The sequence below is a fragment of the Syzygium oleosum genome, unplaced genomic scaffold (assembly GCF_021117445.2).
Source record: "Syzygium oleosum isolate NSW1041296 unplaced genomic scaffold, Sole_v2.1 Sole_v2.03, whole genome shotgun sequence".
NCBI lineage: Eukaryota > Viridiplantae > Streptophyta > Magnoliopsida > Myrtales > Myrtaceae > Syzygium > Syzygium oleosum.
The window spans coordinates 4,418,987-4,439,308 of NW_026607487.1; the positions used below are offsets into that span (position 1 = coordinate 4,418,987).

At 41.4% G+C, this 20,322-nt stretch overlaps 3 protein-coding genes across 6 annotated transcripts; all 3 read right to left on the bottom strand.

The window, feature by feature from the left end:
• Window positions 1-846: 846 nt before the first annotated feature.
• LOC115662415 (sugar transporter ERD6-like 5) lies at window positions 847-5,123 on the bottom strand. The gene is made up of 18 exons (XM_030584566.2): window positions 4,874-5,123; window positions 4,141-4,203; window positions 3,846-3,935; window positions 3,688-3,747; window positions 3,264-3,329; window positions 3,103-3,168; window positions 2,943-3,018; window positions 2,785-2,849; window positions 2,500-2,592; window positions 2,331-2,411; window positions 2,165-2,249; window positions 2,044-2,087; window positions 1,899-1,961; window positions 1,754-1,813; window positions 1,608-1,661; window positions 1,443-1,502; window positions 1,252-1,366; window positions 847-1,139 (listed from the first exon to the last, which is right to left on the bottom strand). Exons 1-18 carry the CDS (start codon window positions 5,051-5,053, stop codon window positions 1,015-1,017), a joined length of 1,446 nt encoding a protein of 481 aa, XP_030440426.1. The 5' UTR covers window positions 5,054-5,123; the 3' UTR covers window positions 847-1,014.
• A 4,161-nt stretch (window positions 5,124-9,284) lies between these two features.
• LOC115680932 (sugar transporter ERD6-like 5) lies at window positions 9,285-14,134 on the bottom strand. 2 transcript variants are annotated; one of them, XM_030604779.2, is made up of 19 exons: window positions 13,949-14,134; window positions 13,730-13,869; window positions 12,927-12,989; window positions 12,166-12,255; window positions 11,886-11,945; window positions 11,729-11,794; window positions 11,573-11,638; window positions 11,424-11,499; window positions 11,283-11,347; window positions 10,978-11,070; window positions 10,811-10,891; window positions 10,644-10,728; window positions 10,518-10,561; window positions 10,378-10,440; window positions 10,231-10,290; window positions 10,086-10,139; window positions 9,933-9,992; window positions 9,731-9,845; window positions 9,285-9,647 (listed from the first exon to the last, which is right to left on the bottom strand). In XM_030604779.2, exons 2-19 carry the CDS (start codon window positions 13,865-13,867, stop codon window positions 9,523-9,525), a joined length of 1,404 nt encoding a protein of 467 aa, XP_030460639.2. In that variant the 5' UTR covers window positions 13,868-13,869; window positions 13,949-14,134; the 3' UTR covers window positions 9,285-9,522. The 2 variants fall into 2 exon arrangements, with proteins under 2 accessions (XP_030460639.2, XP_056166022.1); XM_056310047.1 differs by lacking the exons at window positions 13,730-13,869; window positions 13,949-14,134 and adding an exon at window positions 12,518-12,622.
• Window positions 14,135-14,611: 477 nt separating this feature from the next.
• On the bottom strand, window positions 14,612-19,471 carry LOC115680939 (sugar transporter ERD6-like 5). Of its 3 annotated transcripts, none has more exons than XM_056310048.1 (17): window positions 19,172-19,468; window positions 18,635-18,697; window positions 18,152-18,241; window positions 17,507-17,572; window positions 17,361-17,426; window positions 17,193-17,268; window positions 17,053-17,117; window positions 16,800-16,892; window positions 16,617-16,697; window positions 16,443-16,527; window positions 16,304-16,347; window positions 16,141-16,203; window positions 16,005-16,064; window positions 15,853-15,906; window positions 15,613-15,672; window positions 15,393-15,507; window positions 14,612-14,948 (listed from the first exon to the last, which is right to left on the bottom strand). In XM_056310048.1, the coding sequence occupies exons 1-17, from the start codon at window positions 19,340-19,342 to the stop codon at window positions 14,830-14,832; spliced, it is 1,371 nt and encodes a 456-aa protein (XP_056166023.1). In that variant the 5' UTR covers window positions 19,343-19,468; the 3' UTR covers window positions 14,612-14,829. The 3 variants fall into 3 exon arrangements, with proteins under 3 accessions (XP_056166023.1, XP_056166024.1, XP_056166025.1); XM_056310049.1 differs by lacking the exon at window positions 17,193-17,268 and adding an exon at window positions 17,989-18,048 and having other exon boundaries at window positions 17,053-17,094; window positions 19,172-19,467; XM_056310050.1 differs by lacking the exons at window positions 14,612-14,948; window positions 15,393-15,507; window positions 15,613-15,672; ... (7 more) ...; window positions 17,053-17,117; window positions 17,193-17,268 and adding an exon at window positions 17,989-18,048 and having other exon boundaries at window positions 17,394-17,572; window positions 19,172-19,471.
• Between the last annotated feature and the right edge of the window lie 851 nt (window positions 19,472-20,322).

Consider the following 20,322-nt stretch of genomic DNA (forward strand, 5'->3'; position numbering starts at 1 on the left):
GATGAAAAGGTAGGTGCATATTACAACACCTTGTATTTTAGACATGATGGTTTATCCCTACTATGCCCTAAAGATTGCTTTCCCTCGTGCAAACGATTGAACACCGAATGGTAAACAATTCCAAAAGGACAATTTGTCTGTCTTTTATAAGTGGCCGTGCAAACCAACGAAAGAAAAACTCAAGGGCAGTGCCGGAGTCATCTATGCCTTTTCTGTTCTTTGCTCTCTTTTTTCATTGAATTGGTGCAAAAGTACTTGCACCGAGTGATAACTGGGAGCCTCTAACAAATTGTACCGCAATAAACTTAGGATATCTCTGTGTTTCTAGAGAAAAAATAAGAAAAAAAGGTATGGTGGTAATAAGTATAGCAGGAAATTTAGTCCTATACCTATTGTAGGAATGCCAATTTAGTCCTCAAATTTTAAATTTTGCCAATATAGTCCTTAACCTTTGTGCAATATTCCAATGTAATACTTCTGACCAATTGATGACGAAAAATAGCTGATGTGGTGGCGATCCCCAGGATGTCCTATATGACGACAGGGCATGCCTGGATGCCACGTTAATTATTTTCATCTGCAATTGGCCGTAAGGATTATATTGAAATTTTCGCTCAAAGGTTCAGGACTATAATGGCAAAATTGTAAAATTTAGAACTAAATCGGCATTCGTATAATAAGTTTAGAACTGATTTGATATCCCTAAGCATAGTCAAGCAAAGTAAGGTTTCTACCAAACAAATTAAAAGGACTTGAGGGCGATTAAAGTGCATAGGCGTATAACATGCATTAAATCAGCATAATACAGACATTGACTTTTACATTCATGAAATTGTGACTAAAAGTCAACATCTGACTTTCTCATCCTTTGTCTCTGTTTCTTCAGAGGCTGGCGATATAAGTCTCATCAATTGTCTATTGCATGCAACTCATGCTGATACAGGGAGAGGCTTGCACTGCACGGAAGTCCCTGGCCTCATACCAATTCAAATTTCAACAGACTGCAGATCTTAATCATTGAACAACGCGGGCAAGCGATGCTTGAAGTTCTTCCAATGCTCGCCCCTTGGTCTCCGGCACTACCTTCATGGTGAATATGATGGCGAGACCGCACATGCTAGCAAATATGAAAAATGTCCCTGGAAGTAGCACGATCCAGATTAAGCATAGAGACTGCATGTATCAGAGAGAGAGAGAGAGAGAGAGAGAGAGAGAGAGAGAGAGAGAGAGAGAGAGAGAGAGAGAGAGTACCGGGTGCGCTCCATTCGAACATGAAGTTGAAAGTGTAAGTCACAATCCAAGAACAGGACCAATAGGCAAATGTCACCAGGCTCCCGGCCGACCCTTTAATGTTCACAGGGAGTATCTACAGAGAGCATATTCGCTGAGAATGGTCGTGAGATATAGGTTACGGAGTGCAAATTTAGACTGAAGGCATGTACCTCTGACATGATAACCCACGGTAATCCCCCCATGCCAAGTGAGTAAGCCATGGCATACCCCTAAATGAAATACACATCTGTTAGCAAACTTCATCAGAACAGGTCATTGAGCAACAGTTCAGGATGACAAGAGACAAGGTAAAAGGCACTCTAATAGAGACTTACAATTATTGCTAAATACACCAAAATTGGGGTCGCTGCTTTCCAATGATTAAGGTCCTGGTTCAGCAACAGTAAAAAATAGCAGGAAACAATAAGGTCACTTAAAAACATCGAGAACCACGAGTAGACATAGTTATTGTTCATGAAACCTGCATGAGGAATGACAATCCTAGAAGAATGCAACTTAAGGACATTCCAGCTGAAGAAATCTGCAAATAAAAGTTGGTTTCGGGCTCAGTATCTCAAAAAGTGGTCTCCTTTAGGAGATTATAGTAACTTCTTCATTTTCCCAACCATTAGAAGTGGTCGTCTTCCGGCTTTATCGGTCAAGATTACACTAAGAGCAGTCACTGGGATCTGCGAAACATGTGTAGAATCTTTAGAAAATGTGATGAAATATCAAATTCGTCTTTCACTGCAATTCTAGATAGTCTAGTACCTGGACAATGGCCACGCTTCTGGTACCAATGCTACTTGAGAAGCCTGCCAAGATAAAATATTATGATGACCAAGCCTTCATTATTCATAAATTACTGCTGTACTTGTCGTTTGATGTTTACCAGCTGATTCAAATATGGAGCCTGCGTAGTAGGCAAGTGCACCAGTCCCACAAAATTGTTGAAGCATCTTCAGCCCAACTGCTGTCTAAAACTTTGACAAGATTAGGATAATAAGAAAAGGGCCTGAAATTGCAAGCAATTTGAATATTTTGGAGGGCATTCTCACTATAAGTGGATGAGCATATCGTCTTTGGAACAGATCAAGAATTCTAGACTGAGACTGCTGCTCGAAGGTCTCTGTGTAGTCCTATAAGACAGTGAAATCAGAGCACTTCATTAGCAAACTATCAGATAATTCCGAATTATCCTAAAGACATGCGAGATTGAGATGTTACTCTGATATCGCTTGCTTCCTGAGTAATATTGACTCTTTTGCCTCTGAGTCTCTGTAATGTAACTTCAAACTCCTTCTCTCGGTGGACTTTTACCTGTAAGTGACTATCTGCTAGTGATCTTTCTTACAACGAAAAGTGCATAATCTTGGCTTTGTCATCCAGTTCTATGATTCTACACAACTAGCAAATCTGTACAAGGGTGATCTACACCAATTGAATTGTGTGTAAGAGTGTGATTGCCATTGAAATGTTAATAAATGTGCCTCAACTCCACTAACAACTTACTAGCCATCTAGGAGATTCCGGAACAAAGAACAAACCCACAATTTGTATGATACAGGGAATGCCACCTGAAGATGAGATCAACAAGAATGACCTTTCAATGTTTTCCCCAACTTAATCACCACATACCATCATAAAGAAAAGGGGATCTAAGACACTACTTATCACAGCCAAGATGCGCCAGGAGACGATGGTTCCAAGAAAGTAAATCAACGAAAAGCCACAGCATATCATGAACTGCACAGCAGCCAACTCATTGTTGGTGAGCAAATTATTTGTCTCCACTCAATTTCAATTTCTACGTTGTCCAAACTTTTTGACCTGATTGAATGCCGTGAATGCTCCCCGGAAACTTCTAGGTGTTATCTCTGCAATGTACACGGGTACCTGTTTGGAAACAAAGATGATGATCAACAGCACGTTGGCGGCGTCAACTTCTAGAAATTTGTTAGGCCAATAAGTCTGAATCTTCCTGCATATACCACATAACATATAATCCCAATGCCAAGCCCATTTAACAGTCTTCCAATATCCAGCCACCAAGCATTCTGCAGATTAAATGGAGTATACCATTAAGTCTTATGCTCTATCTCACAGCTTAAATATGAGTTGATGATTCACAGAAATAGGATGTCGTAAACATTTTCCTTGCATCTTAGCTGGAAGAAAAACAATTGAATTTTTTTCCTGATGGTGTTCCCTTAACCAGCTAGATAGATAATTTGAAGTGCAAATTTCACAAATGCAGTGAAAAATCACAAAAACATCCTACAGGATCATTATATGAATGAACTCATCCAAATGAAAAGTGTGAAAGGTGGAAAATGCAATTTAAAGTATTGAGCCTGCTTATCGAGTCATTGATGATGAAGAAAATTTCTGAAGAGGTGAGAGAAGGGCAGGAACCTTGGCTAATGCTATAGTAAGCCATCCCGCAGCGCCAAATATTTGAGAAAGCCACATTGCCTGCATCCAAAGATATATCTTCTGAGAATCTCCCTAAGATCTGTCAGGTTCTTCATTGAGATTTCGAGAATGACAGGGAAAGGTAGAGGATCACTTACTCCTCTACGACCAATCCAATCTGTTACCCTCCCATTTACTAAAGCTGCTATTAGGCCTCCAACTGTTACTATTGAACCGAAAAGCGAATACTGTAACACGAAAAAATTGGGGAGAATGTCAATACGAGTTGTGATCCACTTTCCATTTTTCTGTTTGGCGTCAGTGATACGTCTCGCGCATTTTATTTCTCTCCAATAAATCTTATTTTACAATATATAGCTGGAACACAATCAGTAATGCGGCTCATAGATGAACATTTCTAGAAATATAGCATGAACACTTGATAGGGCTTGCCGCTGCCGTGGAGAGGCCCAAATCCTCCATTATGCCTGACTCAGCTGGTGAAGAATAACCGGTCTGCATTGTAAAAACATGCCACCAGTTAATGGTACCTTCTATTTGACGGCTACTAATCTTTTCAAGAAATGCAGCGAGCAGCACAATTGCAGAGAATATCCCGCAGTGGATGCAAAATAAAGAGGCAGGCCAAAAGTCAGTTTTCATATGGCATCTTTCTCACAAATGTGATTGAAGTAATTACGGAAGATAATTTGACATCTTTTTTGCATGCATGAGTTTCAGCCCGTGCGCTTGAGCGATCCGGAATCAGCTACTTCCTTTATCATGGTTCGAGTTGATTTCATTATATGAAAACATGGTTACAAGTAGCAGACTGTCCGACACACCTCGCCCCCTTTGTACCGGGTTGTGAGTGGAAAATGTTCCAAAAGTAGTTGTCGGAACAAATTATTACATTCTTAAATGATTAAGGTCAACCTAATGTCTTGGTATAGGCCAAGAGGTCAAGAACATGACATACCGGTGCTTCTGGAAAATAACTAACTTTTAGACACCAAAAACAGAAGACACGTTCAGCCAGAGTTGCAGAGACAGACCTTGGTTGCTTTATCCTTACACGAAGGCCAACTGAAAACCCAGATATCTTCTTGGAAACACAATGTTGACCAATCATAAAAGAAAACAGAGATACTTTGTCCGAGTAAAAAAAAATTGATACAGTACTCACAGTACACCCAAAGACGAAAGAACCGCTAACGGCGACGAGAGTGCTAAACACGAGAAGTGGCGTGACTGCACAATCACTTGGAGACATGATGGAGCTGCCATGGCTGCCATTGGCAGAGACTTCTTTGAGAAGCGGAGCTCTTGTGGGCAATCCATCTTCTCCGAAGCTTTCTCTCTCCATATCTTTTGTTCAAAGCTCTTCGCGGTAAGTTTTCAAGAAACGTAAAAGTGGCAAGAATGAGTGGGGAGTGAGTGTGAGAAGTGAGTGAGATGGTGTGGTGAGTGAGAGAGGCAGAGAAAGAGAGCTCAAAGTAATGGACTGTCTGCTGCATGAGAAGGTTTCTTTGCTGGAACCCTCGTCATTATTTTCTGTTCTTTTTCCGAGTTTTTTAGTTCTTCGATTGATCATGTGATTAGCGGCTACAGCGAATATTCGTTCATTTCTGTAAACTACAACAGCTCGCTAACGCTACCTATCCAACGCGCTTTGGAGAACAATTAAAAACGAGAGATGACATGGATGATACTTTTCGAAAGTTGAGAGACCAAAAAATTAAAATAAACAAGCATCATGGGATAGTTTTATACTTTCCTTCACATGCAAACCAGACTGACAGCATGTGGAAGACAAATAGAAAACCTTATATAAGAAAATCTGAACCTCGTGTGTTAAAATAGGTGATATGGAAGATGAGTTTAAGGAATCAAATTCATGAAATTGTATCAGTCATCATCTGACTTTCTCACCCTCTCTGGCTGCCCTTGTTTCTTCAGAAACGATTCGGTGCCTAGCACGGGCAAAGAAGCTGAGTGTCATGAGTCTTATCAATGTCTGTTGGGTGCAAGTCATGCTAATCACCAATTATAGATAAAAAATAGAGTTGGATTTTTAAGGGTTATTAGGGAGAGGATTGCCCGGAAGTTGCCGGCCTCACGCGAACACGATGTGTGGTCACATGTGGCCAGGGACCTTCGTCCGAGCAAGTCGCCGGAGGTCATGAACTCCATGGCTGCTCGACATCGAGTTTCACAAAGAGAGAGAGAGAGAGAGAGGCAACTGTGGCTAGAAGGAGGTGGGGCTTGGCTGTGTGAGCAGCTGGTCGCGAGGGGTGGTCCTTGCAGATGCTAGTTACGACTTCAACCGGTGCAACTGCAGCGAGCGACTGCGGTGGTGGCAAAATACCGGTGGTAGATCTATTTGTGGGGAAAGGGGTATTATTGGCCAAAACTCTTTTGCGACGCCCATTTTTGTGCCAAATCTTTTCAATCGATCATTTTACGTGTGACAACTACTTAACAGTCAATTTAAGTGACCTCAATCACTTAATTGGCAGTAAATTCTGAAGTGATATTCTTTTACAAATAAAACTCTCTAGAATCACTTAAATGGACACTGTTAAAAAGTTTTGGCACTAAATTTTATGAAAGTGAAATTTTGATGCAGAATATCGTGAGCTAGAAGCGAAAATCAATAAGTAAATTTGCCACAATTTTCACTTATTTTGTTAGGCTCGAAAGCAAAATCATATGGAGCAAACTCTCGCTCTCTCCCAGATAATTTTATTTAAATCCACAAAGATATATTTGCTTTACCTCCAAAAAAGGAAGGAAGTCATGAGCAAAATTTTCTTCACCTTCCATGGATTTCGCATTTGCGGAGCATGAAGCCTTGTGAAATTGGATTGCAATGCTAGGTGATATTCTGGAACCAATTTAACCCAATTTTCTCAATTTGCGAAAATTTGTTGCATCCAACGAGGTTGTTTCGTACATAAATTGTGCGCCACACTATTTTGAAATGTTTGATCCCAAAACTTGATAAACTATTAACTCGGTGCCCAAACTTTTTGAAGAATCACTTCAGTATGAAATTTTTTAAAACCATTTGTTTAAATGACTCTAGCGAGCTTTTATTAAATAATGATATATTAGATTTTTCGGCGAGTCAAGCCACTGGAGTCACTATAGTGATAGCATTTTAATTGGGTGAAGAACACTAGAAGTGCCAAAACTTGTGTACGGCGCTCACTTTAGTACCAAAAGTTTGTTTCGGATCACTTAAGTGCCACTTTTTTGAAAAAAACGATCACTTAAGTGCCAACTCCGATTTGGGTTGCCGGAAATCTAACATGGCCATATTTTATTAATTTCTCAGTCCTACGTGGCACGTCGGGGCTGACGAGGACAATATTTAATAATATTTTAATATTTTTAAATATTTTTATGATTTTTTTTTCTATTTTTTCCTTTTTTCTTTTTTTCTTTTCTTTCTTCTTCTTCTTCGTTTGGCCGGTGACCGGACACCGGCCACCGGCCATGGCTGGCCGCCTGGCCTCGCCCGGACAAGGCAGCCGTCGCCCACCACGGGCAACGCGAGGTCGGCCCTCTCCTCGCCGGGGCTCGCCCTTGATCCGGCGAGGTGAGGCCGGCCCTCGGCGAGGTGAGGCCGGCCCTCGCCCGAGCCACGGTGGCCTCGGCGGGCGTCGCTCGGGAAGGCGACCCTCGGCGAGGCCGCCGTGGCTCGGGCGAGGGCCGGCCCCCGATCTAGCGAGGGCCGGCCTCATCGCCTCGCCTCGCCTCGCACAGGCAAGGGCGAACCCCGGCGAGGCGAGGGCGGCCCTGCCCGATCCGGCGGGGCCGGCCCTCGCCCGGGCCACGGCGGCCTCGCCGGGTCGCCTTCCCCCGGCGACTCCGGCGAGGCCACCGTGGCCTGGGTGAGGGCCGACCTCGCCTCGCCGGGGCTCGCCCTTGCCCACGCAAGGCGAGGCCGGCCCTCGCCCGGATCCGGCGGGGCCGACCCTCGCCCAGGCCACGGTGGCCTCACGCGGGGGTCACCTTCCCCGGCGACGCCGCGAGTTTGTCGTGGCACGGGCGAGGCGGCCTTGCCTCGCCGGATCACGGCGAGGGCCGGCCTCGCCTCGCCTGGGCAAGGGCGAGCCCCGGCGAGGCGAGGGCCGGCCTCACCTCGCCAGTGGCGGGCGACAGCAGCCTCGTTCGGGCGAGGCCAGACGGCCGGCCATGGCCAATGTCCGGTCACCGGCCAAATGAAGAAGAAGAAGAAAAAAAAGAAAAGAAGGAAAAAATAGAAAAAAATAATTAAAAATTCGAAATTTACACGTGGAAATGTCACGTAGGATTGAGAAATTCAAAATATACACGTGGAAATGCCACGTAGATTAAAATTTTAATTAAAAAAGCCACGTATTAATTTGGCCGGAATTTCTCGCCGTTAACACTTAAGTGATCGTTTTTCTCCGATTTTGGCACTTAAGTGATCCGAAACAAACTTTTGGCACTAAAGTGAGCGCCGTACACGAGTTTTGGCACTTCTAGTGTTCTTCTCCCCATTTTAATTATTGTTACATTTACATAATTACTTAAAAAAATTTGCACCAAAGTGAGTGTCATACAGTTTTGGCACTGATAGCTATGTTTTTATCCTGCTCCATTTAAGATGTAAATTCATTCCCCGCATATGGAGGATCTCAGTCCGTTGTTGATGTATTCACAAAGGCGCTCGATCAAAACTCGATTTTATCCCGAGCTAGTTTGCGAGTTGGGTGTCTATCGTATTCGCGCTAGAACTTGAAAGGGAGTGTTAGCTCCTTCATCAAGACCAAAGTTGGAGTCCTTGATATCCACCTTCCAATTTTATCATTCCCTGGCAGCAAATCTGATAAGATGATGTAAGTTTGTTTTAGAGTTCGCCATGAAGGTGTCGCTGCATTGTGCAAATTGACCAACATAAGCAGAGAGCAACGCGCTGCTCGACTGACGAACAAACATAAGCGAAGAGCAGCGCTCTGCTAGAGTTGAGCTCAACTAACAAGCTCATCAGGATCAGCTCAGTTCCTTCCGATTACAAGTTGAGTTCGAACAGGTCTGAGTATTTGTGAAGATAGGCAGAGTTCGAGATTGAAAATACTAGACTTAAATAGTTCACCAGCCTGATGGAGCTGTAAAAGTAATGTATCACAATCGACAGAATGTATCCATAACGTGTAACTATGAAATACACATGCAATATCAATTTCAGTTGTACTCTTCTAAGTAAGATTCAATCCTAAACCATCTGAAGATTTATGTGACTGACCAAATGTGTATGCATTCCTCCTCCTATATCACGTTATACGAGAGCATCCCAAAAGCAATCGTCGGAAATAGTCTGTAAATAAGCAAAGCTTCTTTCCTTTTCCTTTCTCCTCTGATGGAAGACACCGTTTGCGTAATATGTCACGTTAATAAACAAAATTTCTTTATTTGTTTCCGTTTTTATTTGTGAAACAGAGCCCGCAAGCCCTCGCCTCACAACCTTGCTCCACACAGCACCTTGTTGGAGCTCGGCCAGGCTCTCTCTCTCTCTCTCTCAACCATTTTAGGACCCAAGTGCCTATCAACATGACAAGTCTTCATTTGATGGAGCATGTAGAATCTAATGAATTATGATAAGACCATGAAGAAAGACATGAAGCAACAAAAATATCTCTCATGTACATTGATCTCAATCTCGTGACCCCGGCTTACCTGAGAGGAACCAATCATGAGCTTCACACTGATTACTTGCTTTTAGACATGGTCTGCATGAAACAAGATAAGAAATGAGAGAGCAACTAGAGACTCTCAAAGTCATCACTAGCTCGAGAGTCGTCTTCATGCCGTGAGTGGGTTCATGGCTGCCTGTATTTCTTCCAACGTTCGACCTTTGGTTTCGGGCACCAGCTTTGCCACAAACAGAATAGTCAAGCCGGCTATGGCTGAAAATATGAAAAATGTTCCTGGAAGAGGAGAGTATAAGAGTCCACAAAATTGGCTATAACTTTTTCGCATATTGAGAGGCAAATTGAGCAATCGAGCAAACCTGCTGTACTGAGTTCCATCAAGAAATTAAAGACGTATGTAACGATCCAGGAAACGAACCAGTTGACCAAAGACACTAAGCTTCCAGCTGAACCTTTCATATTTATGGGGAATATCTGGAGCAGCAGACACCAATCAAAATGAGCCTCATAAGAATTCACTTGATTCTGTAATTAAAACTGCGGTTGCTGAGATTTATTCACCTCAGACATTATGAGCCACGGTATTCCAGCAAGGCCCAATCCAAATGACGCATTATACACCTGATTGTTAAAATGAAGACATCAGCACATAACTTAATTGATTGAATGAGTACAGATGTGTATGCAGAAGTTGAAAAGTATCGGTGGATGCACCAGTATGCCCACGAAAACCAAAGTGGGAGCAGCTTGTGTCCACCGGTGAAAATCCTGTCAATGGCAAAGTTTACGCGAGTCCAGGTGAATTCGATTGACAACTCTTACAGAGGTTTTTTCAGGGTCACTTGATTAGAGATCGTACCTCCAACAGAAATGACAGTCCCACAAGAAAGCAACCTAAGCATGTTCCGCTTGTAGAAATCTGTCAAAAATCACTTGACCTCGAGTCATTAATTTCACTTCTATCATATATAGCAGGCTTAACATCAGCTTCTTGGGATCACTGTACCAGAAGCAATGGTCGCCTTCCCGACTTATCCATCAAGAGCACACCAACAATTGTCATAGGAACCTGCAGGAGAGAATAAAAAATAATGACTCTCTTTTCCAGCCAAGTTATTCTATTTTATTTTCGAACGAGCCAAAGACCTGAACAACAGCCATCGTTATAGTTCCTATATTGGCAGGAAAACCTACAATCACAAGAAAATTTTGTAAGTTGTCGGCTTCCACAGTATCTTGACAATAGATGATCCTTAAAAAGTAGTCATTTACCTGCAGATTCAAATATAGAGCTCGCATAAAAGGCAATGGCATTAGAACCGCCAAATTGTTGCAGAGCCATCAGCCCGACTCCAACCTGCAGTGTCTCAGTTAGGCTGAAATAAAAGTTAATTGACAGGCGAGAAATAACACCACTAGGAGATGCAATGACAACTCACAAGGAGAGAGCGAGCATATATTTTCTGAAATAAGTCTAAAATTCTACCCTCGGAGATTTGTTGAAGAGTCAGTGTGTACTCCTGCAGACCAGATAGTTAGCTTGCTTTGGATATGATGTAAATTTATCACAAACTATTTTATAATAAGAATGATTAAGCAAAATTACTTTGATCTCAGTTGCTTCCTCTGAAATATCTGAATTTTTCCCTCTCAGGTATCGAAGAGCTGCTTCATACTCTCTCTCCCTACCAACTTTTGCCTGCATTTAGATCAGGAAACTTTAAAAAGATTTCCCATAGGACGACACAATCTTGAAAGAATTCAGCGAACTCTGCTCATTTCATTACTTGTTCCACTTCTTTCCGTTTCCAAAGTTCCAGAATACTAAAAAAGTAACCAAACTATGCTTAGGTTCAATTTTTTCTGTGCTTATATTTGTTCTTCCAATGAGGTGTGTAAACTTTGACTCACCAGCCATCTTGGTGACTCTGGGATGAAAAATAGACCTAAAAGTTGAAGCATGCAGGGACCAGCACCTGCAGATGATATCACGTAAAAAACGATTTGTTGTCGGAATATTATCATATGGATATGAAACTGTAATGAAATTACCTATCAGAGCTAAAATACGCCAGTTGACAACAGTTCCGATGAAATATATAAGTGCTGAGCCAAAAGAGAGCATGAACTGTCGAATGGAATCAATCACACATCAAGTATCGTCAAAATAGCCAAACGCGTATTCTATCTATCACAGTTACCTGATGAGCTGTTCCGAACCCCCCGCGAAGATTTTTAGGCGTTATTTCTGAGATATACACTGGAACCTATTTCATGATGGAAAATACTATAATATAACTAAACTGAATCAGCACCAGCAACCAAGTCCCAACTTCACGTTGAAATAGCACATTTACCACATAGGAAATAAGCCCAACTCCACATCCTACCAACAGCCTTCCAATGTCGAGCGCCCAAGCACCCTGCTCGCATCAACTAAAAAATTAGTTACGTGGCATTAACACCAAAGAAGAAGTATACCTCTGAGAAAATTATTGCAATATTTGCAGATACCTCTGAGAAAATTATTGCAATCCATCCAGAGAGACAGAGTATGTCAGCAATCCCCATTGCCTGTCAATATTTGCAGATCACATGCACACGGTAACAATCAAATGTTTTGCCTCTTTCAGCCCCTTACATAGCAATGCTTGGGACACAAGTTGAACTTAAAGAATAATGATAACCAATAATGAGGCCACAACCCTAGCTGAGACCATGTGTGAATAACTAAATAAAGAGGAGTTCATTAATTATCTAGGCTCGAAAATGCATGAGAAAAAGAAAGACTTACACCTCTGCGACCAACTAGATCTGCTATCTTTCCGCTCATTACGGCACCTAATATTGCTCCAACCGTCATAATTGAGCCAAAGACAGAGTACTGCATGTACAAAAAGGCTCCATACATAAGCACGAGGTAAAGTCAAAAAACAAGAAAATAAAAATGCCCGAGAGTTCTAGACTACAACTGATTGAAGCACATACAATCAACAGCTGCTTTACTGAGGCAGAGTCCTAGAATTACATGTTCAAAAGGCCATACAGCAATTTTAAAATCATGAAAATATTTATTTCTGAACAATACGCTCCAAATTGAAGAGCCAGTAAGATGCACAAGGAAATGTCATTTAAGAGTCGTAAACCTCGGTCTCTGTATCACTTGGTTAGCAGTGTTTTCAAATCACCCTTTGAAATGATAACCATGTGCTTGAATTGCGGGGTCCAACAGACAAAAGGAGTTGTTCTTCCTTCAACCAAGAAAACACCAAATAGCACAGACTCAATGAGTCATTGTAAATAGGAGCATTTCACCGGATGTATTTACTGATATTAAGTCTATAAGATGATTTATTAAAAGTGTAATTACCCTCTTACCAACTGGGGTTTTGACCCGGAAAAAAATGTCATGGAGCTGCAAAATTTAAGCAAAGAGATAAAAATCATACAGATAAAAAACCTATGTGTCTATCCTACAAATCCTTTCCCAGCGGTGTCCACACCCATTGATTTGAGACTCAACATATCACCACAATATCCACCATGTTTGCATACCTCAGCCAGAGAGAGACCTAAGTCATCCATGATTCCAGATTCAGCAGGCGATGAATATCCTATCTGCAATTATGACAAATCAGAAACTACTGTCATTCAACTGATTTAACATATTTATAAACATCTGGTCGTGCAACAAGTATGGGTCAGAACCAGCCAATTGACATATGAACATGGACATTTCATATGCCTTCATTAAAAGTAAAGCATTCAAACACATGCCCTTACAGTTGAATGCTACAAACAACATTACATTGGTAAAAGCATTCAAAGCAATGTCTACACAACTCCTTATTCATTTCTGAAATTAAATGAAAGCTTTTTCGGAATTGGGTTTGAAAAGGATCGATTATCCCCAAATCACAAACTCATAGGTGCTCCAACCGTTTTAGCGAAACATCTGTCTTGCATTCTGCTAACAAGGACAAATCAACAAATAACATGCGATCACTTGAAATGCATCCCAAAATAACAGGATTCTCCACATGGCCAGGGTCAATTTGAATCATGCTTTGCTAAATGTAACAGCAAGATACTTTCTGTGGCATTGGAAATGAGTGAAACAGAATTATTTTCGCATATCATCATTGCCCTGTTTATTTCCAAGGCGTCGAGTACACAGTATACATTTGCGTTCCAATGATGGGCATGCGATCTAAAGCTCAATCACCACACGAGCAGTCATAATTTCAAAGGTCAGTGCATTCGGGAAATTCAGTGATCTAAACACAAACCACCCCAGCAGGGTGAAACAAAGAAATTATTAATAGATTGGTCTCGAAGTGTTAAAGAGGGTCACTCACAGCTGACCCAAACTCCAAGGAACCGCACACGGCTACCAGAGTGCTAAGCAACAACACCCCCGTGGCGGAGCCGCCGCCGCCGCCGCTCGAAAATGTCACCATCAAGAGCCCTTGTTCTGCACCTTCTTGTCTGTCCATGTCTTCGTTTTTCATAAAAGACAAAATGGTGTAAGAGCCCATGAGGATTATATAGCTTTGTAAGCGAACTAACTTGCTTACCCACTAGTGCAACTGCAAGTCAACGTGTTCTATAGGTGGCGTTTACTCTTCAGAATGCATCAAACCTCCTACGCTCATCGTAGCAGGATTGAAGAGTCGATGAACTCGTCGGTCTGTCAATGCTTACGGTTGTGAATCATGGGTTTGTCCGTGACGTCCTCTGTTCTTCATCTAATGATGCGAATGCAATGCATTAGAGTTGGGTTTGCGTCGTCGCAAATTCAATTTCATTTTTTGTCGCAACTTTCACCCAAATAATAGATGAACTTTGAGTTGCGACTATTCATGTGGGACTCACCATCATATTGTGGAACTCCCTTCTACTCAACGTGGTTCCACAAATTGCGACTATTCATGTGGGTACTTAACTAATTTGAGCTCGATGCGTAAGAGCCATCAAATCTATATGAATCACGTGGGATTTATTTTCGTAGACGAATGATCTTGATTTTCAAAGCACGGCGATATTATTCTGAGCAAATGTCGAGTTAATGCTGATGCTTAGTGATCGAGGGTTCACTAGACGCGACATGATTAGGCTCGCGATTTGAGCATCAACTGGAGGTGAACAAAGATTTCGCAGAACAAGTAGGTTGTTCATGTCCTCTGACATCCAGGCGAAAACCGAAAAACAAGAGCTGTTAAGGTAAGCCAAAAGAGCTGTTTTCGAATGTACTCCGGCGAAATGGACTCTGATTATTGGATCTTAATACCACATGACAGTTCCATCGTCGCATCGTCTCATCGACTGCTATTACAATGACCACGGAGCAAGATCTCGCCGAATGTACTTTCTCCTCTTGGCCAAGCCATGCCCAAAAACTGGGAACAGTTAAATCAGCGATGCATCTGCGAGAGAAATTCTGGTGTTGCTTTCCTGTTTAAAATGGATTCAGGGTGGCCTGTATTTCTTCCAACGTACGCCCTTTAGTTTCCGGCACCAACTTTGCTACAAACAGAACGGTGAATCCGCATATGCTCGAGAATATGAAGAACGTTCCTGAAAGCAAAAGTTTGACAGGTTGGTAAACATCTGTTGCAGATATAATGTGCGCGAGCATGGGTGACTACTCGTCTAAAACTGATAGTTGCAGGTGTCCTGAACGGGAGTACTTTCCGTGCTTGTATGATATGCATAAAAAAAATGTACAAAAGTTGCAGATTGACTGATTTTCTTAGTTACTTCTCTTCTTGAGAGATAATTACATTATACTTCAAGAGATGGGACGTCTACTTCGCGAATGGTGCTAAGCATCGAGTGTCTTGATGCAGCACATCATTTTACAGCAGGATGAAGAGGTGAAGGCAAGACTATTCTTTGCAAGCTAGAAATTTAGGAAATCCTAAATACCATGGACAATCTCAACTAAGGTCATTGGACAAGGCAGTGACTCTCCATGAAAGTAAGCAATGTGAGAGAGAGAGAGAGAGAGGAAAAGTTTACCTGCTGAACTCCAATCCATCATGAAGTTGAAGGCAAATGAGATAATCCAAGAACCTAACCAGCTCACCACCGTCACGAGGCTACCAGCCGAGCCTTTCATGTTTATAGGAAATATCTTACAGCAAAAAAGACAGTTCTCGGTCAAGATATGACTTGCTGCTGTTCATTTTCATTTTCCTGGTAGTAATTACTCAATGCAGAAGTTCGGAAACGAAGCTACCTCTGACATTATAACCCACGGAATTCCTCCCATGCCTAGAGAGAACGATCCTGTATAAACCTATAGGGAAGTCGAAGCCGTATTTACTCTGTGGTTTCACAACCGAAATTTGTGCTGGATGTAACTTAAAACATACAATTTGCAACAAGATTCAGGTAAATCTAAAGTATCCAATTTCACAAACAATATTCAAATGTTAGCACCCTGGGATAAACATCAAGCATAGTTAATCTGCAGTACCAGCACACCGACAAGAGCCAGGATCGGAGTGAACGCCTTCCATATTTGAAGGTCCTAACAAAAAGAGAGAATAAATTCATGAGCCAAAATGCACATGGATTGATAAAAAGCTAAATCCCATAGAATATGTTGCTCATCACTGAAAAGAATACCTGGCAGTAGAATGAGAATCCGGTCATCAAGCAACCGAGGCATGTTCCTGCTGCAGAAACCTGTCAAAGTTGGTCAACCTCAGCATCAACACTTCGACTTGACGAAATGATAGAGTAAGGGCGCTTCAGTGCTTACCAACAAAAGTGGCCTTCGGCCAGATTTATCCATCAAGAGCACACCCAATGCCGTCATTGGAATCTGCACACGTGAAATTAATCTCCACCATCTAAAAGGAAAAGAAATTACAAACGCCAAGTCAACGGCTGAAACAGGACTAAGAGAAGCAAGCGAGAGGAACCTGAACGACAACCATCGCTATAGTCCCGACACTACCAGAGAAGCCTATCAAAAGTCAAAATTCGGAGAATAAACAAATCTGTTTCTTGCTTTTTGCACTTCAAATCAAAGAGGGCTTTACAAAAGAAATCCAGATGTACCAGCTGATATGAATATAAAGCTAGCATAAAAAGCAATTCCATTCACCCCTCCAAATTGCTGCAGTACCATCAACCCAACTCCAACCTACACCTCAAAGTTTTCATCAACTTCCACACCTGTCCCTCTAAAATAAAGTGAAGCTGCAAGACTTTTAGCTAATGTAGAATACTGACAATAAGTGAGTAGGCATATTTCCTCTGAAACAAGTCTGATATCCTGGCTTCTGAAAGCTGTCGAAGGGTTTCTGTGTATTCCTATAAAATATTTTAACCCACATCAGGATCTATTACCTGCACAACAAAATGTATGATGATTCCATCCAAGAGAGCTGTTTTACAATAAGTTAAAAGAGCTACCCAAATCTCAGCTGCTTCCTGAGAGATATCAGCATTCTTCCCTCTCAAGCGAAGTAAGGCGGCTTCACACTCTTTACTCCGACCTGTCTTTGCCTGAACGACATCAATTAGTTAAATTTGATTTTTTGGGGTACTTCAAATGTGGTGTTATATTCTTCTCCTTAATTGTTCACAATTGTAAAAAGATCTTTTTTTTCCGTGGGTCATCTAGAAGGAAGGTCATCAAAGAAAACAAGCTTTCAGAACAACTCACCAGCCATCGAGGAGATTCCGGAATGAAAGCCAAACCGATGACCTGTCCAAGACATGGAATAATGCCTGAAACGAAATACATAGAAAATTGTAACACTATTCCGATGAGTTTAATACAGCATCACTGGGTTGCAAACTCACCTATGAGAGCCAATGCTCGCCAACCAACGAATGCTCCGATAAGGTAAGTCATGGACACACCACAACAGATCATCAACTGTTGAAATTTGAATCTTCACGGTTGAGTGAGGTACACGGGCCATAAGAGTGCAAATGTATATTTACTATCTATAAGTGATTTTGCAGTACCTGATGTACTGTTGTAAATCCTCCGCGAAGGTCTTTTGGTGTAATTTCTGCTATATATATGGGGACCTGTTTCATCAAATGATAGAGATTAACTATTACAACAGGAGAAGAAGTTATGATGAATTCTAACTTTCAACAACAATTACCACGTATGAGAGGAGCCCCATTCCACATCCTACCAGCCACCTCCCAACGTCAAGCCACAAAGAAATCTTCCAAGAATAATCGAGCAAATTAGTATTAAATAGTAAGAAAAACGAAAAATGTAGTGGCTTTCTGAAGAAGAATCTTGGTATGGGATATGCATCTGCTACTTGGTTATTAGCGTCAAAGCATTAGTCCAATAAATAGGTTCCCTAATTATCACAAAGCAAAATCAAAAATGAAAAATGACGCTCTCGCAAACTTCATTTTCTTGGTGCAAGGCATTTGAAAATATGACGAGCAAAGCTCATCCACAAAATTTCAACAAAATACAAATGGTTCAAATATGCAACATGCAAAATTCGCACACAAACTGATGTGCCTTTTGCATAAAAGCTTATTAGAAGAGATAAATCTCAAAGATAGAGAGCTCAAAGAGTCGGAGAATCTGAGTATACTTGAAACAAGAACAAGATGAATGCACCTTTGATAGTGCAATAGCGATCCAACCTGTCACGCATAATATCTCTGAAAGTCCCATTGTCTGCTTCGCCAAAACTAAATAAGTTCAGGGACACTAATCTTTTGTTGAACATTGTGAAGACAATATTGTACAACAAAACCTTACAGGAAGGAGAGCTACTTACCCCTCTTCGACCTATGTAATCTGCGATTTTTCCACTGATTGCTGCTCCCATCATAGCTCCAATTGTCAATATTGATCCAAAAAGTGAGTACTGCAGGGTGACCGCCAGAGAGAAATATATGTTCAGATCACAATGGAGATTGCGGAAGGGGAGTGTTGAAGCGAAACATATTTTCTCTTATCACAACTTTCTTGATTTAGTTGAAAAGCATCTTTCCACATAAATCAAATTCAATTCCTCTGAACTTCCAAGTCATCTACCTAATGCCGAAATTTATATGCTAGTGGCCACCATGGCAAACATCACCAAGTTGTAAAATGTAAGGCACGAACTTTAACATAATGCAAGGTAAGAACATTCAACTAATGAATGTGCATCTATTTGCACATTCACACATGATAAAGTAGTAAAATGAATGGCAGTCACCCTTCTTAGAAGAGGAACAAAGACGAGATGAACAGTGCGCAGCAAAGTTCTTACTACCTGTGCAGAAGTGAGGCCCAAATCATCCATGATTCCAGACTGAGCAGGAGACGAGTATCCCACCTTCAATCAGAATCAAAAGCATCAGTTCTTGTGAACCAAGTGATCCAATTGCGAATCATACTCAACACTGTCACCAAATTATCCCGAATCCTAGTGAATAAAAATTTTATGTAAGAGTAATTCGAATTGTCAAATCTCTGAATAGTCCTCATGTCAGTTTGCCAGTAACATAGATAGATCACTTTCGTGTATTGTAGAAGACTAACCTTTTCTCCCCTGAATCAACATGTAAAGCTTAAGCAAAATGCAACAGGACTTTAACTTACATCACAAAAATTCTCTGTGAAGCTATATCAATCAAAATCATCGTGTGGTAAACAACTTTTCTTATATAAACCGCCAAAAACCGTTTTGAAACACACATGGTACAACCGAATCTGAAAGAAGAGCTTGCAAAGATAAACCCAAGAAGACAGTCATGTGATAAACAAGTCAGACCCAAGTAATAAAAAGATTGTTCATGCAGATACTCACGGCAGAACCAAACACATATGAACCGGAGACAGCGACCAAAGTGGTGAGAACAAGAACAGGCGTGGCTGAAGAAGATCCACCATCCCCTGCATCAGGACCGGTGGTTCTCTTCACAAGCAGAGGAGCTCTTGATGGCTCTGCTGCTTCTGACTCTGAATTCTCTCTGTTCATTCTGTTCTTGTTTTCGTGAAAGACCAAGAACTGGAGTGATGAGACTGAAGGCGAGGGTGACCACCAAAATCTCTCGGAGATGAGAGAGAGAGAGTGTAGCAGAGTAATGAAGACACAGACAAAAGAGTGAGGAATTTTGTGAAGGCAGGCCAAGTGCCTCGAAGGCAACGGTGAGGTGCGAAGCTTGTCGTACTGGCATTCCGTCGTTTTCTCTGTCTGTTCTAATGTCAGTGCCGACAAGTTCTTTCATAGGATAGGACATGGTCCATCGACACCACATGATCATAAACAATTGAATCTATGAATCGTGGGAGTCCCACTATAAACATCTTTGTTTGCGTACATTAAACCAGAGAAGTTCCAAATAAGGACCCGAGATGAAAAGATTTTCTCAAATAGACAAATTCGTCTCAAATAAAGGCTTAAGCACGTAAGCCTTGATTTTTCCGACTGACATGCTCAAGCCCTTATTGAGATTGACTTTTATTGTTTTCCATAATTTCTTGAAATTTAAGTAATTTGTTTCATTTACAAATTTTGGAAGGAAAACCGAAAAGTATGTCTTTGATTTGGTATGGATTACAATTTTGTGATAAATTACGCGAAAGATATGGTACTATTGCCTCTATTCAATTTTCATTCTTTTTAACGTTATTTGGTGAGGAACGTGGTCTCTCAAGTAATCTTCAATCACATGTCAAAATTGAATTTGTACTTCCGTCAAAATGGAGATAGAAAATGCTAACTAAACATCGGTACTCCGGTATTTATGGTGACTATAATTTTGCGATAAGATTTCTATTTAATAATTGTTTTTATACAATTAAGTTGAATTGTTTATGGCTTCCTCCTTTATTTGTTGAAGGGTGGCCGTATCATTCCCTCGAATCTAGTATGAACTGGAGTGTGGCAGAGAGTTTAAAATCTTTGGTTGGTGGTAAAAGAACAATCTTTGGCTGGTGGTAAAAGAACACGTAAGG